This window comes from Linderina pennispora, assembly GCF_002104995.1.
Source record: "Linderina pennispora strain ATCC 12442 chromosome Unknown DL89scaffold_1, whole genome shotgun sequence".
Lineage (NCBI taxonomy): Eukaryota > Fungi > Kickxellomycota > Kickxellomycetes > Kickxellales > Kickxellaceae > Linderina > Linderina pennispora.
The window spans coordinates 2,843,665-2,859,612 of NW_024468249.1; the positions used below are offsets into that span (position 1 = coordinate 2,843,665).

The 15,948-nt window shown below is 51.3% G+C and overlaps 6 protein-coding genes and 2 non-coding genes across 8 annotated transcripts; 3 read left to right on the forward strand and 5 right to left on the reverse strand.

The window, feature by feature from the left end:
• Positions 1 to 464: 464 nt before the first annotated feature.
• DL89DRAFT_277283 (CHAP-domain-containing protein) lies at positions 465 to 1,304 on the forward strand (the record flags this gene model as incomplete). Its single annotated transcript, XM_040889436.1, has 1 exon — positions 465 to 1,304. The coding sequence occupies one exon, from the start codon at positions 465 to 467 to the stop codon at positions 1,203 to 1,205; it is 741 nt and encodes a 246-aa protein (XP_040748066.1). The 3' UTR covers positions 1,206 to 1,304.
• Positions 1,305 to 1,589: 285 nt separating this feature from the next.
• On the reverse strand, positions 1,590 to 2,283 carry DL89DRAFT_243438 (protoplast secreted protein 2 precursor; the record flags this gene model as incomplete). Its single annotated transcript, XM_040885033.1, has 1 exon — positions 1,590 to 2,283. Exon 1 carries the CDS (start codon positions 2,196 to 2,198, stop codon positions 1,590 to 1,592), a length of 609 nt encoding a protein of 202 aa, XP_040748067.1. The 5' UTR covers positions 2,199 to 2,283.
• A 1,939-nt stretch (positions 2,284 to 4,222) lies between these two features.
• DL89DRAFT_t8 lies at positions 4,223 to 4,304 on the forward strand. Its single transcript has one exon. It is a non-coding gene; the product is annotated as a tRNA-Ser (tRNA).
• A 333-nt stretch (positions 4,305 to 4,637) lies between these two features.
• DL89DRAFT_t11 lies at positions 4,638 to 4,710 on the reverse strand. The gene has a single exon. It is a non-coding gene; the product is annotated as a tRNA-Thr (tRNA).
• A 1,637-nt stretch (positions 4,711 to 6,347) lies between these two features.
• Positions 6,348 to 8,023, reverse strand: DL89DRAFT_320278 (general substrate transporter). Its single transcript, XM_040891194.1, has one exon. The coding sequence runs from the start codon at positions 7,949 to 7,951 to the stop codon at positions 6,446 to 6,448; it is 1,506 nt and encodes a 501-aa protein (XP_040748068.1). The 5' UTR covers positions 7,952 to 8,023; the 3' UTR covers positions 6,348 to 6,445.
• A 925-nt stretch (positions 8,024 to 8,948) lies between these two features.
• Positions 8,949 to 10,793, reverse strand: DL89DRAFT_254628 (uncharacterized protein; the record flags this gene model as incomplete). Its single annotated transcript, XM_040885288.1, has 1 exon — positions 8,949 to 10,793. The coding sequence occupies one exon, from the start codon at positions 10,791 to 10,793 to the stop codon at positions 8,949 to 8,951; it is 1,845 nt and encodes a 614-aa protein (XP_040748069.1).
• On the reverse strand, positions 10,750 to 13,409 carry DL89DRAFT_264636 (cysteine proteinase). The gene has a single exon (XM_040886330.1). The coding sequence runs from the start codon at positions 13,357 to 13,359 to the stop codon at positions 10,909 to 10,911; it is 2,451 nt and encodes an 816-aa protein (XP_040748070.1). The 5' UTR covers positions 13,360 to 13,409; the 3' UTR covers positions 10,750 to 10,908.
• Positions 13,410 to 13,746: 337 nt separating this feature from the next.
• On the forward strand, positions 13,747 to 15,072 carry DL89DRAFT_23815 (WD40 repeat-like protein). The gene has a single exon (XM_040884983.1). The coding sequence runs from the start codon at positions 13,764 to 13,766 to the stop codon at positions 15,048 to 15,050; it is 1,287 nt and encodes a 428-aa protein (XP_040748071.1). The 5' UTR covers positions 13,747 to 13,763; the 3' UTR covers positions 15,051 to 15,072.
• The last annotated feature ends 876 nt before the right edge of the window (positions 15,073 to 15,948 follow it).

Genomic DNA, 15,948 nt, shown 5'->3' on the forward strand with positions numbered 1-15,948 from the left:
GTTCCTGACAGCCTGCTTACAAAAGACAGCCTGTGGTCCTGCAGGCCCATGGTCTAAAAATAAGACAGACAGCGCAGTCGTAGAATTGTGTAGCGTGGTTAGTAGCAGTAGCGTGTTGATGCAACGTTTTGACAAACAAACCTGTCTGGTGCGCCGCCATGCATGGTCTGAAAATAGCTTTTTCTCATGTATCGTCAGAAGCTGCATGATGCCGAGTTGTGCTCTTTCTTTTGTGCCAAAGACACATCGGACTGCTTGCCCAGGTTTCTTGCAGAAACAGGGCAACGCAGTTGCATATCTTAAAGCAAACAAATTTACTGGAGCCTAGCGCAATACCGACGCGCTGCTAAAAATAGATAGATAGATTCGGTGCGTGCTGGTGGAGATGGGTATATAATCCACTGCAGATACCTCCATCGAAAAGGCTCCAGACCACAACAAAAAACATACACCTACACCCGAAAATGAAGCTCTCCGCCATTGCCACGCTCAGCGTTTCCGCTCTCCTCTCATCGTCTCAGCTAGTCTCCGGCTATGCCATCAACGGAGACAGCGTCAACTGCCGCTCCGGTCCTGGCACCAGCAACAGCGTTGTCCGCACATACAGCCGTGGTGACGACGTCACTCTCTCCTGCCAAACCGAAGGCGAGACAATCAGGGGCGACTCCCTGTGGGGCAAGACCCAGGACGGCTGCTATGTTGCCGACTACTATGTCCAGACCGGAACCAGTAACTATGTTGTTGACAAGTGCGATGCGTCCGGTGGTGACCCTGGAACCCCTGGACCCTCTGGCAACACCAACCCTGGGTCGGCAGGTCCAATGGCTGATGACTACCCGTACAACGGCAACTGTGACATTGTCGACAAGTGGCGGTACTACTCATGCCAGTGTGTCAGTTTTGTTGCCTGGCGCATTAACTCGCGTCTGGGCATCGATTTCCACAACCGCTACAAGGGCAATGCATGGGGCAATGCCAACCAGTGGGATGACGCAGCACGCGCCTCGGGAGTCACGGTTAATGACACGCCAGCCCCAGGAGCAGTGGGCCAGACTGACCGCGGCAGCACATACGGCCACGTCGTGTGGGTCTCCAGCGTCTCGGGAGATATGGTCACCATTGAAGAATACAACTACAAGCGCCACAAGTACGGCACACGCACTGTCCACAAGAGTGCATTCAACTATATCCATCTCAAAAACTAAAGCAGCTGTTCCATAGCACACCAGTAATACATCTTCAGCAAACATTTGCTTCTAGCGTATATATCTCCAATGGCCAGCGCATGTCGTATGGTAGCTACTGTTAGCTTGGGGAATGAGTGGTTATCGAATATATGGAAAAATAACTTCTCAAAATGACTGAGGGGAAGAAGGAAGGCTGGTCGTCTGTCTGGGCCTTTGTACGTATGCGTTTCGGCCTTGTCTATGGTGGCGCAGGGGGACTCCGGACCCCGAATGTCAACAGCTACTTTACAGCCATTCCTAGACCTCTATGTTCAGCAAGACGATGATTAGACCGATATTTTTTATTTCGTCTATTGTTTTACACATGAGATGGCACACAATAAAAAGCATGTGTTGAATTAGTTAAGCCGAGAGGCGGGCAACGACCTTGGCAAACTCCTCGCCCTGGGTCACAGCTACAGACAGCTCCTTCTTGTTAGGTTGACGGGAGCCATCACCACCGGCAACAGTTCCAGTGCCCCAGGGCGACCCGCCAACAACCTCCGAGTTGTCAAACAGATTCTGGTTACGGAATCCAGTAGGCACGTAGATCATGCCATGGTGTGCCAGATTGGGCAGGAAGGAGAATGCGGTTGTCTCCTGTCCACCATGCTGTGAGCCCGTAGAGAAGAAAATGCCAGCAGGCTTGCCGTACAGGGCCCCCTTAGCCCACAGGCTGCCAGTGGCATCAAACAGTGCCTTAACCTGAGCGGGTGCTGCACCAAAGCGGGTTGGGAAGCCAAACAGGAAACCGTCAGCTTCAGTCAGCTTGTCAACAGTGATGACAGGGATATCTGGCTTGGGCGCTGCATGCATTTTGCCAAGGACTTCATCTGAGAGTGTCTCTGGGAACTGGTAATGCTCGATATCAACCAGACCAGTCTTCTCGAGTCCCTCTTTGATTGACTGCGAAACAGTATGGATATGGCCATAGGTCGAGTAGGAGATGATGAAAACCTTGGGGAGAGCCATTTTTGCTGTGGTAAGTGATTGTGTATAAAAAAAGCTGCAGAAAAGAAGGAGAGCAGGTTGATATAGTGATACTGCGCGAGTTGTTTATAGGGGTAAGTTGATGTCGAAAGCCGGACAGCGGGAACGGATGCTGGGCTTATATACTTGGTGCAGCTACAAATTGAATACTAATAGTAGAGGCTGTCTGACTAACAGCTAGTAACTTGTTATAATCGCAGAAGGCAATTTGTCATGATTGGCCAGCTGATAATTTGCCATTAGCAAGCAGTGCTGTGGTATTAAAAATCAGGCAGCAGGTGGGTTTAGTCATTGTGCTCCCGGCACTGTTCCCTAAAGTAGCTGTGTTTCCTGTGAGGAGCGGGTCGGCTTCTAAAATAATTCATATGGCACCGAGCATGCCTTGGTCAGCCAATTGAGTATTGGAGGTATTGGTGAGGTGCTTTCCTAGCTCGCTGGCTTATCAGAGTGGGCTCTTGAAAGGTTGACCTAGTGATTCTTGGTAGAGCTCATATGGATGCTGCTGCATAATGGTACCAGCAGTCAAGAGCGAATGGGGTATCGGAAAATTAGATTACTTCTCCTCATCTTTTTCTTGTTCTTTCTTTTTTATTCTCGAATCGGTCCAGTCACTGGTCTGGTCTCTCCTTTTTTTTTTTTTTTTTTTTTTTTCGCTAACTCCTTAATATCTCTTTAAGACTGGCTTGGTCTGTATTTTCTCAATATATTCTCCTTTACTTGGGTGCTACAGCCCGACCCAACTCAAAAGCTCATAACCTCAGACATGGAGTAGGTAAGTAGGATAGGCCTACTAGTTCCAGACCAAGGCACCTGTAGATATCTTCAAGAACACATTGGGTAGGTAATCAAACTTATAGGTATGTAGTGCTTTTTGCTGACAAATGGGCATGTATGCTTCTCTTCAACTAGTGTAAAAGGGTAAAAAGTTGATGATTTTTCAACTATGGCACCATATGGAGTGGCTATAAAATGGCCACTTCGAAAGGGTGTCATAGAAACAATGAACTAGAGAGAAAGGAGAAAGAAGGTCTTAGCGGACAGGAGATTAATCGTTATGACACCTACAGGGAATTGTAGAAGCAGGTGCTAGTAATTGACGATACCTCCTGATCTGGAATAAGGAATATGTCGATCATATAACGTCAATGGGGAAACTGGTTTTCAACACCACAACTAGCATAGAGTAAACAAAAAGGCAGTCAAGAAGAGTAGGGAAACCAGCTTGGCGAATTCCTAAAGTACAATATCACTAGTGTTGTATAACTGATCCTGATCCCTAGATCCACGCCACAGTGCGTACGCAAGAGTATAGTAGCCACACTATATAGTTCAGTACATGCCAGCACGTCAGCAGCTCTCCTTAGATTCTTTACTGTCACTAATTATATACCACGTTAAGTTACCAGTATCACAACAACTAGTGTTTGGTATGAAAACAATTGGTCTGGAAAGGAAGTTTAGTGAAGTCTGCTATCCAACATCAGCCCAGAATACTCAGTACTTCTTAAAGCCCATCAGAAACTCTTAGAGGGATCTGAAAACATGGGAAGTAGACTGTGGATAAAAAAACATATCTACAAGTATAGGATTAAGCAGTATAAACAGTAGAATAACAGAGCAGCAGTGATTATGCGTAGCACACTATTGATCAGTAGGAGGTCAGCTGCAATGATACAGTGCATGGGATACATTCTTGTGGCATTCTCAGCAACTCTGGTCTATAGTAGATTGTCTACATAGACGTTCTACCAGGAAGCACTAAATATTGTATAAAACAAAGATTGGTTGATATGCTAAAAACTCACTTTTCTATACCGAAATATGAATCATGATTTCAATCGACATGTATGGATCTGGCCTATTATTGCTACTCTATTATTGCTACTGTCGCTGATGGAATCAGATGCGCCGAGCTGGCACTTGTACAGCTACCACATAGAGGGGTTTAGATGATCGCCAAAGTTAAATATTAGTAATGATTAATTTTCAGCCAATAAGAAATATGTGACGCTTTGGCCGAGTGGTTAAGGCGATGCCCTGCTAAGGCATTGTAGTTTCTACGCGCAGGTTCGAATCCTGCAGGCGTCGATTTTTGCACCAGTTGCTTTTTGTTTTGTAGGACGGTTTCTGTGGCGAAGTTCACCTTTAGGCCAAATGCTGGGTGGTCGATGTGGCATTCTGTAGAGCGGTGGTGTGTTTATTTAATGGTGGAGAGGAGGCGCCCAGGCCCTTTCTTTCGCTTTCCAACCTTTATCGCTTTTATTTTTGAAAAATTGGCACCACCGCAGGAAGAGACACAGGCAGGGACATGGGGCACCCCGGGGAGGTGTCTGCACTTGCGCAGCGGCCAAGCGCACAAGCAAAAAAGAAACCGCACGGAAAACGCGCCAACTCGACATAAAAGGGAGGGTCAAAAGTGATTGCCTTCTGCCAGAATCGAACTGGCGACCTTCTGCTTACTAGGCAGACGCTCTGCCAACTGAGCCAAGAAGGCATCCCAATTTCTGGTTTCTAGAAAATAGACACATATCCAATAGAATCATTCGCCAAGCTAGATTGATCGGCATTCATACTAGTAATTCCTTGCAGCCTATGCCTATACAACTCTATTTGAGTATGACTGCCAGTGGGCTATGTGTAATTCAGAACACATAGGGTGGTTGGTATTCTAGTTCTGGTGAATATACTATTATTATTATTATTATTATTTTAGCTATCCTATCTACAGTAGCTCCCAAATCACTAGGACACTCTTTGCCAATACACTTATTCAATATTAATTACTAATACTTATATAAATGCTGCATAATACATCCTACTATATATTACTTTGCTGAAGCTATATAAAATACCTATTAAGTATAACCATATTACCTATACTTCCTATATTAAAAGTTATTTAAAGATATATAAATTTATACTGGTTAAGAAACTAATAAAAAGAATAATTAAATAATGATATAGAAATCATTTACTAAGATAAAAATATAATTAAAAATCTAGAATATTTAGTAGAAACTATCATTAATATAATAACTAGAAGAACAAATAAATAAAAGATACTAATAGTGTTTCATAGAAGTACTCTTTCTTGTATTTTTGTTTATTAGTTAATCTAGCTACTAATATCTTTTTGGCTATTACTAAATATTCTGATTATAAATTATTTATTAACTACTTGTAAATGATTTCTAATTTGTTAATTGGTTATTCTACTATAAGATACTTAGTTTCTTTAAACTTTCTTATTTGCAAATGGCCTCTATAGCAGAGTTGAAGGTACTAGCCAGTATCTTATCATTAGATAGTAGTACTAGATTAGTCTATATATCCTTATCTAAATCTAATATAAAATATTCTTCCCACCAGATTTATGATATTGGTGCCATACTATAGGAGGTCTCTAGGTAGTTCAGTACTACCTCTGATCTTGCCCACCATATAGTATAATGGCAGTATTAATAAGCTAATAAAAATTAGTTTATAGGTATTCCTAGCTAGGCTATATGTTGCTCTAAACAATAGGTTCTACAGTGTCAATTCTGACCAGATTCTATTAACTTTTGTTGTTACAGTGGTTACTTTCATAATAATTTATAGTTTAACAGCAAGACTAAGGCTATAGTAAATTTGGCTATAATGGCCTTTGGTGTTGTGTTTGGACACTACCCTGAGGACACATACAAAGGCTATGGTTATAAGCAGAGCAACCTGTGATCATTGCTGACCTTGGCTACCACTGAGTATAACTATCAGCTGATCAAGGTATAGAATCCTGTTGGTAAGATTGTCATCACATAGGCTATGGCCAATTTCCTAGACCAGCTCATTTTGCTGTACAGTATAGCATAAAGCAATGTGTACTTGGTTGGTAATGCATATGCTAGCAGATCAGCCACATATGCCAAAATCCTGAGTAACATCATATTATCTAGCGACCGCTATATGGCTCGCATTGCCCACCACACAGATGCATCAGAGTCGATAACTGAGTGGTGGTTATGCGATGCTAGCACCGTGACTGGCACTCCCAACCTTATTTGCCCATTTGAGACCCACATTGCTGCCTCCCGTCATTGTGCCCTAGTATCGGCTATCGTATATGGCAGCTGAACAGCATATCCAACCATTCTCAGAATTAATTTTTCTTTTTGAAAGTGAGACTGTTTTAATTAAAGCTGAGACAAGAGAGAAGCGGATTGAGTAGATAGCAGAAAGAAAGGATTAATTTAGGCGTACTCAGCCTTCTCGGAATCGTCGTTGTCTTTGGAGGCGCGGATCTGGTAGCGGCTACCGAGGACACAGTGGAGCCCAACCGAATGGACAGCGACAACATCCTCGACCTTGAGCCCCTTGGTCTCAGGCAGGAAGAAGAAGCAGAAGACAAAGGCGGCGATGTTGAAGCCCATGAAGAAGAAGAAGGTGTAGTCGCCCATAGCCTCCTGCATCGGCGAGAAGTAGACACCGATAGCGAAGGTGAACAGGTAATTGACAGCACCGCCAATGGCAGCCATGGCCGACATGGCGTAGGCCGGGGTCATCTCGGCAGCAGCAGCCCAGGGCAGGGGACCGACACCAAAGTTGAAGAACACGTTGTACAGGAAGACCATGGTGATGACAAGGCCGTCAATGCCCTTGATGGAGCCAACAGCCATCAGCATCGAGAAGAGGGCCATGGTACCGTGCGACAGCAGCATCAGGGTACGACGGCCGAAGCGAGCGCCCAACAGCATGCCGACGAACGTGAAAATGGCAGCAACAATCGAAATGACGCACGACAGGATCTGGGCAGTGGTCGGGATCTGCGACGGGTCGTCCTTGGTGGTTCGGTTGAAGATCTGGGTCGAGTAGAAAATGACAGCATTGATACCGGACATCTGCTGGAAGAACATGAGCATACAGACAACGATGAACTGGTGGCGGAGGTTGTCGGGAGTGCGGCCAAGAATGAGATCCATGACATTCACCTTGGGGGCCTCTTCAGCGCGAGCCTGTGCCTTGGCATCGTCGTCAACCATGTCCTGAAGCTCCTGCTCGATGTCAGCGCCCTTGCGCAGCTTAATCAGAGCAGCACGGGCCTCCTCGACGCGGCCACGAGAGACGAGCCACTTGGGCGACTCGACACAGATGGGGAACAGCAGGGTGGTGGCAACGCCAATGACACCAGTGATACCGAATAGGATGCGCCACAGAGGGGGCTTGGCGAGGCCGAGCGAGACGGCGTTGGCCAGCAGAATACCCACGTTGGTGGCCAGCTGGAGGGTTCCGCCGAGGATATCGCGAGCCTTGGGAGTGGTGATTTCGCCGACATAGACTGACAGGGCACCGTTACAGAAGCCAGCAGCGAAACCGACAAACAGACGGCCGACAATCAGCTGGCCCAGAGATGTGGTGGTCGAGAGAAGGACACCGCCGACCAGGGCAAGCAGCGGGCCCCAGGTGAGCACGAACTTGCGGCCGTACCGGTCGGAGATAGGGTTGCCGGCAATGGTGCCGATCAGAGCACCGATAGCAAAGCAGCCGACAGCCACACCCCAGATGGTGGACTCGGTCGGGATACACGAGGGGAAGGGTCCGTTGTAGTGCTTCTCGCCAGTCACACAGTTGGAGATAACGTCGCCGGGAATGTTGATGACACCAATGTTCCAGCCAAAGTTGACACTGCCCAGGGCAGCCATCATGGCACAGAAGCACTGGTACTTTGTCACGCTGAGCGTACGCGAGTCAACAGACATGGTTAACAGAGTTTAAATGGTAGCAATAAAGGTATACAAATAGGTAGTCGTAGAGGGAATAGTTGGTATTAGTAGGGCATGGCCGCTTTTTTGGTGTTGTAGGATGGAGAATTCAGGTATTTTGCAGCCCATGGCACCGACATTTTATAGAGTCTGGAGGTGAACCGTGCCAGTCGAAAGGGGGGAGTGCAAAGTAACCTATGCATGTGCCTTAAGCCTTAACCTGGCACAAGCCATGGCAGGGAGAATATGTTCTAGAAGTCAGGCATGTCATACCAGCAGCAGCGCATATTTTCTACTTGCCAGAGCGTAGTCGGGCGACGCTAGGACTCTGCATGAGCTGCCTGTCCGATTGGATCGAATAGTGCCGAGGGGGTTCAGACCATCCTCGTGGGAGACTCCGGGCTCAGTCCCAAATACCTCTCAAATGCATTTAATGGAGTCTGTCGGGTGAGCCCATGATGCGAGGGCGTTGGGGGGGGGAAGACAGCGAGCACACTTTGCAATGAAGACCGAGGGAGGCGAGCAGATAGTGGTGCCACATTTGCACTAGCGCCTCCATTGGGCTTGCTGATCGTACGACCCGGTAGTCTAGGCGATTGACTGAAGACAGCCATGACTGGTCATTTTCAAGACACTCGTTTGCTCGGAGGTTAGGTGAGGGTGGCACGGTCAGCACTGGTCATCTGCACATGGGTGCTAGGCACCTTATCCGGAGATGGTCTTTGAGTAACCTGGTGCAGAATGTTTTTCAAAGCCAGTGTAGAGGTTTGTGCACAATAACGCAACCCGCCGTGTATATTTTCGGATCGTTAGGCGAAGAAAAGCATACGACCGCTCAATTGGGCAAATTGCACCAGTCAGCGACAAAAATCGACAGACACGGGTCCACTGCACACTTGGTGGGGTTTGTGGGCCTCGGCTGATGGAAGGATTTCAAGCCAAATGGGCTATTACCCTTGAGGGAAGGAATTATATTAGTTGTCAAATATAACACCTACTGCGCAGACACTTTAACGGCCAGGGCATTTCGGTCAGCAAGCGCCTGTAGCCCAGCAGCATACAGTCTGGGAATGTGCAGGCTCAAGAGTGACGGTATCCGGCAGACCACAGACTCGAGCCACACCTCCACACACGGAATGCGGCGGGGGGAGTCGACCGACACTGAACACCTCTGCAAGCTAGCACTCATCGCCCCACTGTGGCCAACAGTCACCCAAGAGCTGGCGTTCTGCAAATGCTCGAACTCGAGCTCAAGCAGCCACAGGCTGGGGAGCTGGGCCAGAATTCTCCCCACAGATGCCAGCGTGACCGACCGGGTGAATAGCGAGAGCCGCTGCAGATGTGGCCAGTTAACTAATGTGGCATCGCTGAAATCAAAACCCGATAGGCAGGCGGTGCGTGCAGATGACCAGGCCGCCAGCAGCCCTGCACACGACTCCGTACATGCAGCAACTGGCTTCCAGGCATTTCCAGAGATAGTGATGGATAGGTGGTGGATATTATGCAGGAGCCGCACATCGATCCCTCGGAAGGTTTCTGCGTGCTCTTGTATCACGAGGTGTGTCAGGGGAGAGCATAGGAAGGCCAGGTAGGGGTTGGTCGAGTGCTCGTACGCGTTTGTTACCAGAAGCCGCCGTAGCGCCGGAAATGTATGCATATGGTGGCTTGGTAGGGAGTCCCTGGGCGGCTGGCGGCTGATGGCAAATTTCAGAGTCAATGAGCGCAGATCAGGGAATTCCGTGTGGCCCGCGGCTGATAGGGCAAACAGGGGCCATGGAAAGCCACCGCCAATGTTGGTTATTCGGAGAGACTGCAATTGCGGGCACATAACAGTCAATGCGCATGTGCCGCTTGTGATGAATCGTGCGTCAATGTCCATGCTGGTGAGGTATTCTGATGCCACAGGTAACCCGCTGCTGGCTAGGGGTTCAACCGCACATAGTGACTTTAACCGTGGCATAAACCTCCTGTTCAAAGCACGTAGTACTGAGCGAAGCCCGCTGCTGGTATGGTGGGCATGGGCAAAGTCAATGTTCGTGAGATTCGGCAGAATATTCGCCAAAACACCTGCTGTCTGATCCGCACTCCTTTCACATCCGTCGGAAAAACATCCTACCAGTGTGAGCGTCTCGATACTCTGCCACTTGGCAGACACAACTTGTTCTATTGCACCCAAAATTGCTCCAGCTCCTGGCTTTATGCGCAAATCCTGGGGATTGCCGGCTGTGCATGTTGAAAAGGCGCTGGTGTTTGTTACTATTTTGTGCCGAGTCTCATGATAGCCAAGCATGCTGCATAGGCACGAGACCATGGTCCGGCTGGATGTGCCCTGCATGTCCTGGAATTCTACGATGAGGGTGCGGGTGAGGGATAAATCCAGGTGGCGTTTCCACTGGCGGCACACAAGTGCCAGTTCAAAGAGTGTGCGGTGATCAGCTATACCAAATGTAGGGTGCAGGATGCGGTCGCGCACAATATCCAGTATTTGCCCTAGTATATGGCCGCCAGCAATGCTGTTTAGGTCAGGTGTGGCACGCTCCATTAGTAGCAGTATAATACATAGAGCAGTGATGAGATTGAAGAACAAGGGAAGGAAGGCAATGGCAAGGGGATGGAGCACAGCAGGATCTAGGTCAAGGCCTTGAAAAGGCGGGATTTGCAGGCAGAAATGTATTAGAATGTACGGGAGAGAATCGCCATAAGCCAGAGGGATTTCCGCTTTACGTAGCGATTCTAAAAAACTCCAAATTCTGCTTGAAAAACAGGCATGAGAAAAAGGTCTAGTGGATAGAGGAGGAAAAGAAAAAGTCAAAGGGGGGCTGGGCCTCTCAGCACGCATTTCATACTGCAATGGTGTACTGACTCAGCCATGCATAGGGGTCCAAGTGGTAGCCAAGCCACAGTGCTATTATCGTGAGTTTTAGCTGCAGAGACAGAAAAAAAAGTATACAAAGTTACAGCCCCTGGCGTTCGGCTAGGTGGGCAAAGAAGTCGGGCAAGCGGGCATGGTGGCCAAATGGCACGCCTTGCTCCTCACCGTGGGGCAATTCCGCCTGGAAGCAAACAATATCTCCAGTGGCCAGCTCTGCCTGGTCGAAGGTCAAATTCACATCCAGCCTTTCAATCATCCTGGGCCTGATTTCTTCAAACACCCACAGCCTGGATTTCTTGGGTAGTTGTGCCCGGGCGCACAGAATCGGCAGCACAGTCCTAATAGGCAACTTGGCGTTAACGTAGATGTGGCCAAGCGCAACAAGGCTCGGCATTACAGGGTCGTAGAACTTCAAATGCACCATGGTGGTGTTTGGGGGCACCGGGTTCTTGAAGAAATACACGGGGTCGCTGAGCTGTCGCAGCTCGCAGTACAAGTACACGGAGCTGTAGGCCGACCCCTGGATTTTCATCAAGTCGCGCACGGCCGAGATGTTCTGCCAGTCGATCGGAGAATCGCAGCGCAGTGTTTTGTTGACGCGGGTCGCCATGTGCCAGAACCTGACCTCGGTTGGCAATCGGCCCAATGCCGAGCACGCCTGCAGTATAAAGTCAGACGACGAGGTGGTCAAGGAGAACGTCAGCTCGATCAGCGACGCCGAGGCGCCCGGGATGTTCGGGTGGCTGCAGAGATCAAACCCCGGGTATCTTACTCCTTGCTTGTTGTCGATTATGTAAATGGTCAGTGTGGGCATGTGGATGGAGCCCTGGGAGAGTATCGAGGCGGCGCGCAGGGTGCGGCGCGGGAGTGGCAGAGTCAGGGGCTGGTCAGAGCCGCAGACCTGCGGGAGCATGCATGTGCGGATGTAGACAAGGGCATATGCATTGTCAAAGCGGCCTGCCTGCTGGTGGTCAAGTGCCCGCGGGTCGGTCAGTTCACTGCTGATGTCATTGGTGGTATCCAGCACAAAGTCTGGAGACACCGGATACACAAGGTCGTCCTCGTAGCAAAGCCACCCGTCAGATATGTCTGAGCGCATCAGGCAGAAATACCGGCCGCTGAGCATATCACCGTGGTGCAGCAGGACGCCATGCAGGGTGTACTGCCACGACATGGACTGATCGGCATCGTAGGCCATGAATTCGGCCATATCCAGCGACTCGGGGTACTGGATCCAGTTCTGGTTCTTGTCCAGCTCGCCTGTGTCCAGATCGTATTCGAAGCGGTTCAGGTGAACGTGCAGGACAGGCGGCAATGACTCGAAGCGGCTGAACCGCACAGCATCCTGGTAGCCAAATTCGGACGTTCGGTATTTGTTGCTACCGTCCAGGGTCTCGGGCGCACAGTATCGCTCGATGGCCTGCTGCAGTGTCGATACATTGGTGATGTTCAGCGCCAGATCGTAAATGGGCTCGGAGCGCGAGTTCGCGTAGCTGACATTCAGGCACTCGGTGGTGGTGCGCTCAGTGCCCATAAACAGGCAGTCAATCAGGGATTCGTCCGGTGTGTCTGCCATCCGACGAGCCAGGCATTCGCACAGCAAACGCATGTAATGCTGGATGGTGGATGTAGCCGGGGTTTCGTCCGACTGGTCGTGAATGGCTGCTACCAGGGCGGCAGCCGAGGGCGGCGAGTCCTGCAATGTGAGGCTGTGGAAGAGATCCTGCATGGCAGTGCCCACGGCCATCCGGGCAGCGCCGGAGTCGGCAATGCGGGCGATGGCGTGGCGGAACTGCGGGATGTGGTACAGCGACAGGACCACCGAGTTGAGGTACAGCGAGGCTGGGTCGGCTACCAGGCCAATGTGGCCGGTGTGGAGGTGCGTGGGCTCGCTGACCACCTGGTCCTCGGGCTCCGGCGACTCCCCACTGCGATATACACGCACATAGGCGCTGATCCTTGCCCGGCCATTCTGCAATACCGGGCGACTGTACCCGGGCAGACGCACACGCAGGTCCTTTCTGGAAATAAAGCGTGTGAAGCCCCAGTCGTCTTCGGGCGCAAACACATGCGAGGTGCTGTTCACCGACATAACCGCGGGCATTTTGGAATTAGAGATGGCCAGCGCAAACGATGCATGGACCGGCGGGGCCGTGGAGGTCGGCGTATGGCAGAGGTACAGCGACACCTGGCCTGGGGCGTTGTTGCCGTGCGGATACACCAGGAGCTTCCACCGCCGGCCGCCCACGTAAAAGGTCGCGCTGGTGTTGCGCTTCAGCAGTGCTTGCCAGCTGTCGATATTCCAGTGGAATGCCCCGGTGTCGGATATGGCCCGGCCTGCAAGCAGGGGGACGCTGGTGCGGATGAACTCGGCGTCGTCGGCTATGGTTGGGTTGGTGAACTGCGGTGACTGGTTCTGAATCATGCTGATGCTGTGGTCACCGGTGATGTACTGTGGGGGCTGCGTGGCTGGGTCGGCTTCCGAGTATGGCGGCGGCGGAGAGCGATTGAATATTACGCGGTCGTCATCCATTATTATTAAAGTAATAAAAAACCATATAGAATTGAAGAGAGAAAAAAAAAGCCAATGCGCTCCTCTCCTTGAAAGGGACGTGCGGCGAGAAGAAATACATCAGGCAGATCTTGCAGAGGGTCATGCAGGACGGCGATAAACAAGTTGCTGGTGAAAAAAGTACATCACTGTGCATACCAGGGTGTTGTTTTTCACATAGAGGGCGTCTTGGCGCATTGGCGCTGGCTCTTGGCTGTTGGTAGCAGGGAGAATGTCAAGCGGCCAATGTGTAGGGTGCAAATAGCCTGGCAGGCGATCAGTCCGCCGCCACCATAAGCATCGCACTGCAGCATAACAAAGTAAATTCAAAACGATGCAAAGCAGCAAAGGCGGCTTTATATCCCCCCAGCCACTACATATTCAAAATGCGCGTGAAGACTGTACAGATAAACTGGCACGACAAGCTGCCGATATTCAGCGTGGACTTTGACCGCAACTACAAGTGTGAGGCAGGCGGCTGGCGGTTCGCGTCGGGCGGCGGCGACAACAACGTGCGGCTCTGGCGGCTCAAACCACAGCACGAGCGCGACGCCGACCCGCATTCGCCGGCAGTGGAGTTCCTTGCCAGCCTGAACCGGCACCAGCGGCCAGTGAACATTGTGCGGTTCTCGCCGGTCAGCAGCACGCTGGCATCGGCTGGTGACGACGGCGTGATCATGCTGTGGCATCAGGTCGAGGCGGCAAGGCAGAATCTGGTGGAGACCGATGGGTTCGTTGAGCCTGAGACCTGGCGGCCCGTGCGCATGCTGCGCGGGTCATTGGCGGATATCTGTGACTTGGCGTGGAGTCCGTGCGGGCGCTACATCGCCAGCGCATCGGTCGACAATACCGCGCGGATCTGGGATGCGGGCGAGGGCCGGTGCATACAGGTGCTGGCTGACCACACGCACTACGTGCAGGGCGTGGCATGGGATCCGCTGGGCGAGTTTATAGTCACGCAGGGCAGCGACCGGTCCATGCGCGTCTACCGCTGGGTGGCCACCGGCGACGTCAAGCCCGGCGCCGACGCGGTCAGTCTTGTGGCCACCCACCAGTCGATGCCTGCCGATAGCAGCGAGCCCAATGCACGTGGCCACCGCCTGTTCCACGACGACAACCTGGCGTCGTTCTTCCGCCGCCCGGCCTTCTCCCCCGACGGCCGCCTGGTGGCGACTGCTGCAGGCGTGCAGAAGCACCGCCGCAACTGCTGCTACCTGTGGGCCCGCGACCGCCTCCACGCCCCGCCCTGTGTTGCCCTGGCTGGCCACACAAAGCCCGTGGTGGCCACGCGCTGGGCGCCTTGTGCCTTCCAGGCTGAGAGCGCTGGGTGGCTGGCAAATAATGGCCAGCGCATGATGCTGGCTGTGGCCAGCCAGGGCGCTGTCGCCATCTACGATACGTCAAGGTGTGCGGCGCTGGCGCTGATGGGCGGCCTGCACTACGCCATGATCACAGATCTAGCATGGACCAGCGATGGCTCGCATCTGCTGATCTCCTCTATTGATGGCTTTGCCTCTGTTGTTGCAATCGACCAGCCGTCGCCACCCATGCCGGTCCAGTCGCATTACCGTGAGAACATCCTGCCAGCACAGCCTGTTCAGCCGGTCGTGCAGCCGCCGGTTCGCAGTAAAGAGAAGAAGCGCGTTGCCCCGACCCTGGTCAGCACGCTGTGACCGCCCGGTGCAGACGCGCTTAGCGCCAAAGTGCAATCCGCATCTATTGCCCGCCCGGCTTGCTTGTGCATTGCTGTGCTGAACCTGGCCAGCAGAATCTCCCACCCCACCAACAATAGGCTGCTACGCCACCCAGCCGCGACAAAACAAGGCGGATGCGGGGCCCGCCCAGCAGCATGCAATCTCCGGCATGTCGTCGGCAAAAGCCGTGCAGGCATGAAGCGAAAAATAAATGCATGGTGCTGTGCTCCCAAAAACTGATGCCCTGCGAGAAACCATGACGGCATTTTAGCCGGGCTACAGGCGCGGTTGGGGCCGGCCCGGCGAGCCGAGCATGACTTTGGCGGTGTACGAGAAAAAAGAAGCGCAAATGCGTGTAAATCAGCAGTGCGTTTTTTGGCCCCCACTGGGGCGATTGACCCACTTATGCAGAAAACAAGGCTTGCAAGCACCTGAACTCCGAACCCACATTTCCCTGTTGTTCACTGCTGCCTCCTTCTTCTCGTTGGCTCAGTGAGGCAGGTCATTTTTGTGAACAGCATCGCCGCTCGTTTTTTCCTGTGTGCCTGTTTTTCCATTTGCAGGTTTTTCTCTTACAACTGGTTGAACACGATTACTTTTGTTCCTCCCTCTTTTTTGTTCTTTTCGTTTTTTTTTTTGAACCACTTTTTCTTTATTACTGTCCTTTACACACCCCACCACATTCCTGCTGTGGAGAGATATCCCCCAAGCTTGTGGATTATATGCCAGCCATTCTTGTCTAGCTCCGTTTTTGCATCTATCGCCAGTCCCGCCTTATTTTCCCTCTATCCCACACTTCCCTATGGGCGATTCCTGTGAGCCAGCTGGCCCATCCACTGCCGATAGACAGAATGGCTTGGGCGGCTCACACCGCTCA

Excerpts from the sequence above, each read along its gene's own strand:
- DL89DRAFT_320278 (XM_040891194.1), bottom strand. The coding sequence starts at position 7,951 with ATGTCTGTTGACTCGCGTACGCTCAGCGTGACAAAGTACCAGTGCTTC.
- DL89DRAFT_264636 (XM_040886330.1), bottom strand. The coding sequence starts at position 13,359 with ATGGATGACGACCGCGTAATATTCAATCGCTCTCCGCCGCCGCCATAC.
- DL89DRAFT_23815 (XM_040884983.1), top strand. The coding sequence starts at position 13,764 with ATGCGCGTGAAGACTGTACAGATAAACTGGCACGACAAGCTGCCGATA.